The sequence below is a fragment of the Myotis nattereri genome, assembly GCF_964212035.1.
Source record: "Myotis nattereri genome assembly, chromosome: 18".
Classification (NCBI taxonomy): Eukaryota; Metazoa; Chordata; class Mammalia; order Chiroptera; family Vespertilionidae; genus Myotis; species Myotis nattereri.
The window spans coordinates 13,625,339-13,636,307 of NC_138093.1; the positions used below are offsets into that span (position 1 = coordinate 13,625,339).

At 44.7% G+C, this 10,969-nt stretch overlaps 1 protein-coding gene across 4 annotated transcripts in view; it reads right to left on the reverse strand.

The window, feature by feature from the left end:
- Positions 1-5,007, reverse strand: part of RPRD2 (regulation of nuclear pre-mRNA domain containing 2) — a 66,139-nt gene extending 61,132 nt beyond the window's left edge. For all 4 annotated transcript variants that reach the window (XM_081112731.1, XM_081112730.1, XM_081112733.1 and 1 more), the window contains exon 1: positions 4,210-5,007. In XM_081112731.1, coding sequence (XP_080968857.1) covers positions 4,210-4,414 — 205 coding nt within the window. In that variant the 5' untranslated portion in view covers positions 4,415-5,007. The remainder of the gene's footprint in view (positions 1-4,209) is intronic.
- Between the last annotated feature and the right edge of the window lie 5,962 nt (positions 5,008-10,969).

Consider the following 10,969-nt stretch of genomic DNA (forward strand, 5'->3'; position numbering starts at 1 on the left):
CCATGCTGTACAGGTTTGTAAGCTAGGAGCAATGGGCTCTATCATGTAGTCTAGGTGTGTATTAGGCTATATATACAATCTAGGTGTAGTGCACTCTGATGTTCGAACAATGACAACATCACCCAACAATGCATTTCTCAGAATGCATCCCTATTAAGTGGCACATGACTGGAGATCTCTTCCAGCCTGGTGGCTCTAAAGACACACTAAACTAACACCCTGTCCTGTGGTGACTGTTGCACAACTCAGGCAAAAAAAGTCATTTTTTATTACTCTCCTCTCTTACCCCATATTTAATCCATCTAGAACTCCAGTACGATCTACTATCAAAAGAGATCTAGAATTAGCCTGGCTGGCATGGCTCAGTGATGGATGGTGGACCATTCAACCTATGAACCAGGAGGTCACTGTTCGATTCCCAGATATATGCCCTGGGTTGCAGGCTCCTGGACTTGATGCTCAGTGTGGGGTGTGCAGAAGGCAGCCGATCAACGATTCTCTCTCATCATTGATGTGTCTATCTCTCTCCCCTTCTCCCTTCCTCTCTGAAATCAATAAAAAAAATTTTTTAAAAAAAGAAGAGGTCTAGAATTAAATTACTTCATAGCAATTCGACTGGCCACAACTTGGTCTAAACCATCTGACCCCAGGATTACTATTATAGCCACCTAATTGATATACGTGTTTCTGCAGCAACCAATGACCTTTTTAAAAACACAAATCAATTCACATCACTCCTCTGCTCAAATGGCTTCCCATTTCATTCAGAATAAAAGCCAAACCTCCTTAAAATACAGTGGGGCCTTGACTTACGAGTGTCCCGACTAACGAGTTTTTCGAGATAAGAGCCGTCTCGGCCGATTTTTTGCTTTGAGTTGCGAGCTAAAATTCGGGTTACGAGCCAGCTTCAGATACCCCACCGCTAGTTGGCACAGCGAACGTCACAGTGAATGCCACAACATCAGCCCAGCATCACGTGTCTCACTCATTCACTTGATTTGACATACGAGTAATTTGAGTTATGAGCTCCGTCACGGAACGAATTAAACTCGTAAGTCAAGGCCCCACTGTATCTACAAAGTTCTTTGTGATCTGCCTCTCCGTTTGCCATCACTCACCATAATTTCTGAGTTCATCTGTTAATCCTCATTTTAACTACTCCTTTCCAGCCACAAAAGCTTTCTTGCTGCTCCTTAAGCTTAGCAGGCACACTCTAACCCAGCCGTGGGCAAACTACGGCCAGCTGGGTGGATCCGGCCCGTTTGAAATGAATAAAACCATTGAAAAAAAAGACCGTACCCTTTTATGTAATGATGTTTACTTTGAATTTATATTAGTTCACACAAACACTCCATCCATGCTTTTGTTCCGGCCCTCCGGTCCAGTTTAAGAACCCATTGTGGCCCTCGAGTCAAAAAGTTTGCCCACCCCTGCACCTCAAGATCTTTGTATTTTTCTGTCCTCTTTGTCTAGGAACACTCTTTATCTCACATCCTCATATCTATATTGTTTAATACCTTACCTCCTTGCTCAAATATCTCTTCTCAGTGAGGCCTTCCCTTACCATCCAATTTAAAACGGCAAACTCCCATAACACTCTGTATCGCCCTTCCTTGCTTTATATTTTATATTCTCTACAACACTGCTAATATTCTCACCTCCTAATATATTTAATATTTTACTTATTTACTGTCTCTTCTTACAAGAGTTTAAGGGGAGACAGAAGAGTGGTGAAGGGCACAATGAAAGTAGCTTATGCATTGAGCCTCATTTTTCATGTAAGAATACAGTATGTAATACATATAACACAAAATACGTGTAATCGACTCTTTATGTAATCAGTAAGGCTTCCAGTCAACAGTAGACTCTTAGTAATTAAGTTTTGGAAGAGTCAAAAGTTATACACAGATTTCTGACTGCTCAGGGGTTGGCATCCCTAACCCGTGAGTTGTTCAAAGGTCAACTGTAAATACAAAACTACTACAAATTACCCTTAACTATTTTAGAAAGTTACTTACATTCCACTAGGCCAAGAGAACAAAAATCAGGTTTTTACAAAGCCAAAAGCATTTAATTAAACTACATATTATGCACTTCAAATGTAGTCTTCCTAGAGCAGGGGTAGGGAACCTTTTTCCCCACCAAGGGTCATTTGGATATTTATAACATCATTTGCGGGCCATACAAAATTATCAACTTAAAAATTAGCCTGCTATATTTGGTAAAACATTTATTTAACTCACCCCCAATGCCTTGGCAGGGCCAGACCAAATGATTTCCAGGGCCTTATAGGGCCCATGGGCCAGACATTCCCCACCCGTCCTAGAGCAATCATTTTTTTCCCTTCTTAAGATATTAACAATATTGATATTGACACAATATCAACAGCAGAGGCAGAAAAATTCTGGCTCTAGTATGGCTGCCTAGAAAAAATACGGTAATTGTCATTTGTAATCCCACAAGGCAGGGATGAAAACCAATTTATTCTTGCAAATGATGTAACCATACAGTTAAAGCACCAGAGCCCAAAGACAGAAAATGCTAAATACTTTCATAATTTAGTAAAAATGTTTTAAAACACAAAGAATATATTTAAGAAAAGAAGTCCTCCACTCACATGAGCACTGCTTGCTACCATTGGTATACCAAGTACATTAAAAAATAATCTTGAAAACATTTTACAAAGTTAAATGCGGTCATTGCCAACTGATATGGTAGAGTCAAATCCCAACTCCACCATTTTATTGTGTAAACTTAAGCAACTTAATTAACACTTCTGAAGAAGCCTTAGTGTCCCCATCTGTAAATCAGTGATTAAAAAATCTACTTCTTAAGAGTTGTTTTAAATGATGAGGGCGAGGCACATGGCAGATATTTAATACGAGAGGGTCTCTGATAACATATATTTGATTTTGTATGTTCTAATTTGACCTCTTCGAAAGAAAGTAACTTCAATCTGCTTTTGATAAGTATAGAAAGCAACTTCGATCTGCTATTGGTAAATATAGGTAATCCCCGTCTTGGTTCTACAACCGTTTCAGCATATATTACTTAAAGAGCCACAAAACATCTCTCCCAACAATAACTTCATATATACAAATGATTTTAAGCTTGGGCCTATGATTTTGCATCCATCTGCTCCCTAAACACAAATCAAACCACTACATAAGCAATGGCTGCAGTGGAATAAGAATAACTGAACGGTGGGTATCACTGGTGACCAGCTATGGACAGGAAGCAACAAAGGTCTAAAATTCAAGCATAGATGGATTCGGGATTAATCATCTCTTCTTAGCAGGAAGCAACAGTGACTTCTCCACACTTCCTTCTGAAAGACGTGACACCTTCTGCAAACGATCCACGCTTCCTGACAGTCTATCAGACCTCTTTTCAGCAGTAAAGCAGCAAAGTGGAAAAACTCCCCAATGAAGACAAAAAAGTCATAACCAGGGGAGTGGTGAAGGTACTACTCAAACAGCACCCCCAAAAGAAAGCGCATTTCCTGATTTCCCGTTTTGATTATTACACATGAAACCAAACTCAAATCCTTTAAAAAAAAATTTTTTGCAAGTGATTTGAAAGCATCGATAATACTGACGACAGTTGTTTCCGGCCAGTATCGAAAAAGCCCCGCAGCAAACACGGGGAAACCTCCCAGGTCAAGTCGCTTCAGCTCTAAGAGGAACTCATGTTCCTTAACATTCATCCAGGTAAGGCCCTTCTCATTACACATCACCAGTTTGGATCAGTTATAACAGAGTGATCCAGCATATCCCAGCGAAATGGGTGGGTTTGCTACCGCTTAAACCAGAGCCCGTCCATCTTCAGGAAAACCAGAAATCATTAACACGTCAAGGCCTCTCCTAAGAGACAAACGGACGCGACAATTTCCGTGGAGGCTCAGCAAAGTCCACAAAACCGCACCGGGCTCCGAGCGGACATCGTGCACAAATCCCTCTAGATCTGGGGCCAACGGCCCAAGGTCACACCAGGTCAGTGGCTAAACTATCCGAGAAACGCGAAGCCTCCTGCAATTTAGGAAAACCCTGGTCGGAATGGAGTCTGGGTTGGGGAACACTCAGGTCAAAGCTTTAGCCATGAACAGCCCCACCACCTGCAGCGGCTCCACGGGAAAACCCCACGCGAGTCACGCAATGATTTCCTTCATGTCCCCAGGCTTCCCGGCCCCTGGGCACCCCCAACACTCACATCTCCGGAGCCACTTCATCCAATGGTAGACGATAGTGGTGTGGTGTTTCTTGTTCTCTATACACCAGGACGACAGGCCTTGAATAGATTCCATGGTGTTGGTTACCGACTGGAACTTTCGATCCAACGAGGACTCCAGAGCCCCTGCCGAAGAGGCCGACGAGGAGGAGGCCTTACTGCTGCCTCCGCCGCCGCCGGCCGCCATCTTCCCGGTTTGCACAAGCGCTGCTGCTCCTCTGGCGGCGGCGGCGGCGGCGGCGGCGGGAGCGAGCAAAACAATCACTGCGAGTGCGTGGAGGCCGGAGGTGGGGAGGGAGGCCAGGGGGAGGGGATGGTGCACGCGCTGGGCTCTTCTGGCGGCGGGACGGGCGGACCAGCGGCTGGGCACGCTGGCGGCTCCTACACGCTTCAAGGAGGGGCTGTGGGTCGCGAAGGTTTATCAGAATTGCTCAAGGGGTTGTGTTTAAACCAGTCAGTAACCAAGGAAGAAGTTCGCGGAAGGCAGGTCCTTGCAAAGCCTTTCCAAACGCCTGGCCCCCCAAATCAATGGTTTTCTACTCCGGCTCTCTACGCGGAGGCCCTTCCCCACGCCTATCCCCACGCTCCTATGAGGGCGGGCGTGAATATCTGAAATGTAATACTACCCGACTGCCCCTTCGGTAGCAGAAATCTTTCTCCTTTAGATCCTCTAGTACAGAAAAGGCCCAAGGATGGCTAGTCAGGATTTTTTTTGCAACGCAATAGCCAGGGGACAGCAACAGTATCGCGCACGCGCCGCGTGGTCCCTCCCCTCTCTTCTCAACCTAGAAAGCAGAGAGGCCGTGATGGCGGGGCAAGCTGACCAATCAAGGGAGAAGCACGAGAAGCGCGCGCAGGAGCCGCAGGTCCGTAGGGCCGCGGAGGCGCGTCTATGATTTCTGCGCGTGCGCAACCCCTCGGCGTGTAGCGGGCTGGGAGGAAAAACGGGGAGGGGAGGAGGAGGGAGTTGGTCAAACTGAGAGGTTGGGGGAGGGGGCTGCCCCGCCCCGCCTCGCCTCGCCTCGCCTCGCCCTGCCTTTTCCTCCCTAGTGAGATCTCTCTAGGGGCTCCACATTTCACAAAACAGGGCCGGAAACGCCCACCACTTAGCGGCCACTGTTACTTTCTGGCGGCTGCAGCCGCCGGGCACTAACTCCTCAGGGAACTGACGCACGACAAAGTGGCTGGCAGCCATCTTGCAGTGCCTTGATGATGCGCATGCGCCAGCTCCAGCGAGCCGTTCTCTGCGCAGACTCCCAGACCAAGCGATATTTTACATTACCCTGGGACCATACCATTCATAGCCATTTGACTATATGAATTATAGGAAGTTGAAGCAGTAAATGAAAATTTCCCGGTAAAAATTTCTTTTTTTAAAAAAAAATTGATTTCAGCCCTACCCGGTTTGGCTCCGTGGATAGAGCCGTGGCCTGCAGAGCAAAGGGTCCCCTGTTCGTGGTCAAGGGCACGGAACTCAATTGCAGACCAGTTCCCCACCCGGGTCCTGGTTGGGGTGCCTACAGGAGGCAACCAGTTGACATGATAGTTCTGTCTTTCCCTCTATCTTCCCCTCTGAAAAATCACCCTCTGGTGAGGTTTTTAAAAAAAAAATTGACTTCAGAGAGGAGAGAGAGAAAAACCTCAATGATGAAAGTGAATCATGGATTGGCTACCTCCTGCACGTCCCACAACTGAGATGGAGTTGACAACCCGAGCATGTTCCCCACTAGGAATGAGCCGTGACCATTGAGCCACGTGGGCCAGGCTCCCCCTAAAATTTTCAAGACCAGTAAAGGTTAACATATCTCACCTTGGCCAGTTAAGACAATCTCACAATTGCATAATACATTATAGTTTACAGGAGCCTTAGATAGCTAGTATATTGCTTAGCACCACCTAGATTAACTGTTCTATCTCATCTGCCATGTAAATCCTCTGAGCAGATTTGGAGGCTTCTGTGTCCCACTGAACACATGCAATTATTATATTTTAATTATTTTATGTCTCCCTAGTAGAATCGTGTTTCTTGATGCAGGAAACATGTTTTGTCAAGCTCATATCTAGTATTCATTAATTCAACAAAAAGTTGTTGAACATGTGGAATGAACCATTCTAGATGTTGGAGAGTAACAGCAAGACAGACAAAAATTCCTTCCCTCTGGGGCTTAGTGTCAGGATACCGTAAGCAAATATATATCAGGGGTTAGTAAGGAAGTCTATGAAGAAGTATGAAGCAGGTTAAGAGAGGCAGAGGGCATAGAATGGGTGATCCTGTATGGGCATAGGAATGGTGGTTTGGTGAATCAGGAAGGAAGTGATACTTGCTTTTGTTAAACAAAAATTTTAACTTTCACAGTCTTTAAAAGAAAAGGTTTATTAGGCCATTGCTACAAAAAAGACTGACTCTTGGGGTGTGAGCCTAACCACCACCAACATGGCTAGGTAAGAAAAGCATGTCCAATGTCCTTGGGTTTTGCAAGCATTTTTGTTTTTAATCCTCACCTGAAGACATGCTTATTAATTTTAGAGAGAGAGGAAGGGAGAAAGAGAGAAACATCAATGTGAGAGAAACATCAACCAGTTGCCTTCCCATATGCACCCCAACCAGTCATCAAACCTGCAACCTAGGTATGTACCCTGACCAGGAATCAAATCCAAAACTTTTCAGTGTATGGGACAACACTCCAACCAACTGATCCACACTGGCCAGGTCTGCAAGCATTATGCAGTACATTAAGTAGGGGGAGTAAGATACAAATCCTTCTTAATCCACTCATCTGCTGATGGGCACTGAGGCTGTTTCCAAATCTTAGCTATGGTGAATTGTGCTGCTAAGATTTGGAAACAGCCTAAGTACCCATCAGCAGATGAGTGGATTAAAAAACTGTGGTACATCTACACAATGGAATACTGCGTTGTGGTAAAAAAGAAGGAACTCTTGTTATTTGCAACAGCATGGATGGAACTGGAAAGCATTATGCTAAGTGAAATTAGCCAGTCAGAGAAATATAAATACCACATGATCTCACTCATTTGTGGAATATAGAGAACTACATAGACCAGGGGTGGGCAAACTTTTTGACTCGAGGGCCACAATGGGTTCTTAAACTGGACCGGAGGGCCGGAACAAAAGCATGGATGGAGTGTTTGTGTGAACTAATATAAATTCAAAGTAAACATCATTACATAAAAGGGTACGGTCTTTTTTTTTTTTTTTAGTTTTATTCATTTCAAACGGCCGGATCCGGCCCGCGGGCCGTAGTTTGCCCACGGCTGACATAGACTGATGAACAGGGACAGATCCAAAGACAGAGAAATAGCGATCAGACTATCAATCCCCAGAGGGAAAGTAGGGGAGGGTGGGGGTAAGGGGAGATCAACCAAAGGATTTATATGCAGCCATATAAGCCAAACCAATGGACATGGACAACAGGGGGATGAGAACATGAGTGTGTGTGTGGGGGGAGGTCGGGGGTTAATGGAGGGATGAGGACACATTTGTAATACCTTAACCAATAAAGAAATTAAAAAACAAACAAATCCTTCTTAAATAATTTACGTTAGCTATAGACAAAGGGGATGGGAGGTGAAGCTGGGATAGGAGCAGCGGAGTCCACAAGAGTCTGTAAAACTCATGTGTAAACAAGAAGCAGAGACTCCTGGGGTTCAAAATGGGAGGGGGGAGGTAAGAAATGGGCCAAACTAGCTATTCTCTCTTTTTAGGTAATTTGGAAATAGTCACCCAGAAGTCCCAAGTACACTGAGTGCAAGCAATCTTTTGTTAGTTTTGCACTACAGATGTTAACTGCTTAACCTCTAATTGTCTCTTCCTTCCACCCTCTGGCCTGCTGTAGTTTAATTTAGGTTATCTCATAATTTTCTCCTTGTCAATCTGAATGTTGATAACAAAGCAGATATGGGGGAAGGGCAGAAAGAACAGCAAGTGCAGCCCTGACCGGTTTGGCTCAGTGGATAGAGCATCAGCCTGTGAACTCAAGGGTCCCAGATTCAATTCCGGCCAAGGGCATGTACCTTGGTTGCGGGCACATCCGCAGTGGGGAGTGTGCAGGAGGCAGCTGATCGATGTTTCTAACTTTCTATCCCTCTCCCTTCCTCTCTGTAAAAAATCAATAAGGTATATTTTTTTTAAAAAAAGAACAGCAAGTGCCGAGGCCCTAAAATAGGAATGTCTTGACATATTAGAGAAAGAACAAGGAGGCCAGAGGGGCTAAGGGGCAGAGGGCTAAGAGGTCGCTATTAAGGGCTCTGGCTTTTAACTCTGAGATGAGAACCCCTCTAAGCAGAGTTTTAAGCAGAAAAATTACATGGGAAATATTTTGAAAAGATCACATTGGGCCCTAGGCGGTTTGGCTCAGTGGATAGAGCGGCCTGTGACTGAAGGGTCTTGGGTTCGATTCCAGTCAAGGGCATGTACCTCAGTTGCAAGCTCCTCCCTGGCCTGGGCCCTGGATGGAACAAGTGAAGGAGGCAATCAATTGATGTGTCTCTCTCACATGGATGTTTCTCTGTCTCTCCCCCTCCCACTCTCCAAAAAAAATAAAAAAAAGATCACATTGGTTGCTGTTGAAAATACACTTCAGAAGAAAAAAAAGAAAGAAAATAGACTTCAGAGCCCTGGTTGGCATGGCTCAATGGTTAGAGCGTCTGCCTGTGCACCAGAGGCTCATGGGTTCAATCCCAGGTCAAGGACAAGTGCCTAGGTTGCAGGTTCGATCCCTGATCCCTGCCCTCAGTGGGGGCAAGTGGGTGAGGCAACCAATCAATGTATCTCTCTCACACTGATGTTTCTTTCTCTCTTTCCATTCCACCTTAGCCCTCCCTTCCTCTCTCTAAAAAATCAATGGAAAAAAATATCTGCCCGCCTTGGGTGAAGATTAAAAAAAACAACAAGACTTCAGAAACACTTAGTTAAGGAGGCTGTTGAAATAATCCAGACAAGGAAATGATGGAGGAGAAGCCCCAGGCCCTGGAGGGGAAACTGGGGGGCAATCATAGGCCCACTGGAGAGAAACAGAAACAGAAGAGCTTCCAGGGGAAATGCTGGAATCTAAGAACACTGCAAATGAATTTAAAGTTCATGCTAGTCAAGGGGAGAATAATGAGCTATAAATCTTGAAGATACAGGTTTGTACCCTTAGAAGATACAGGTTTGTACCCCTAGAAGTCTTAGAACATAAGCCCCAAAGGGTGGGGTGTGTATGTTGGGACAAGGACCACCACCTCTGTTACCTTCCTGGTCCCAGAAGGTGATAGGTCTTTCTACGCAGCTCAGGAAGACCCTAAGTTGAAGGGCAGCTAAAGGACCCAGACAACCAATAAAGAACTGAATGAACTTAGAGGAAATATGAACTAGAAGAATGAAGTGGCCATTTTCTCAGATGAACCAGGGGAGGAAAGAGGGAAAGGAGCAGTCATGTGAAAAATGAGTAGGAATCAGGATTTCAGGTACGGATATCTTGAGTTTGAGCTATCAGACACATAAATGGCATTGAATATGTAAGTATGAAATTCATGAGGTCTAGGTAGAAAATATAAATTTAAAAATTTTCAGTATATAGATGGATCTTTAAAACGATGAGATGGATGAAGTTGCCCAGGAAGTGAGGTTCTCTAGACAAAACTGTAGTGGAGATATATATCTCTGACCAGAAATTGAACCCACAACCTTGGCGTTATTAGGACAAGGCTTTAACCATGTCTTAATCACTATGAATAACACTGCAATAACATAGAGGTACATATATCTTTATGAATAAATGTTTTCAAACGTTTTGGGTAGATACCCAGGATTGCCGGGTCATATGGTAGCTCTCCACCCCTCCTACCTATCTTGTTTTTGTTATTAAACCTCACCCAAGTATATTTTTCTCATTGATTTTTAGAGTGGAAGGGAGGGGGAGAGACAGAGGGAGACATCAATGTGAGAGATACATTGATTGCCTCTCACATGTGCCCTGACAAGGGCCTGGGATCGAGCCTGCAACTGAGGTACGTGGCCTTGACTGGAAAACAAACTCAGGACCCTTCGGTCTGAGGGGTAATGCTGTATCCACTGAGCCAAACCAGCTAGGGCCTACCGATCTTGATGTGGCTTCTATATATCCCAAGTTGTAAGATTTCTGTTCAGCTAGATTTGGGGCGATTCTGAATGATGGTTGTTCTGTACTTTAGTTGGAATTTTGATGTGGTTGTGAGAGGTTCTGAATACCGTGTTTACTACCCTGTATCTTGACCAGAACCCCTCCTCCCCCCAGGCTTGAAGGCTTTTTTAAAAAAATATATACTTTATTGCTTTTTTAAAGAGAGGAAGGGAGAGGGATAGAGAGTTAGAAACATCGATGAGAGAAACATTGATCAGCTGCCTCCTGCACACCTCCCACTGGGGATGTGGCCGCAACCAAGGTACATGCCCTTGACTGGAATCGAACCTGGGAACTTTCAGTCCACAGGCCAACCCTCTATCCACTAAGCCAAACCGGTTAGGGCTTGAAGGCTTCTAAGGACAGGTTATTAATTGCTTGGGGGCAATGTTGTGGGCTACAAATTAAAACCTTTGATCTGGCAAAGTGAGACCACCATGGCCTTCAAGCATATCAATAAGCATACAGTGCCAGTGTACTACAGAAGCAGTAACAAGTCATGGATGACCAGCTCCTCTTCTAAGATATCTTCCTGAATTGCTATGCCAGAAAAATAGAGAAATACTATTTGGGGAATAATA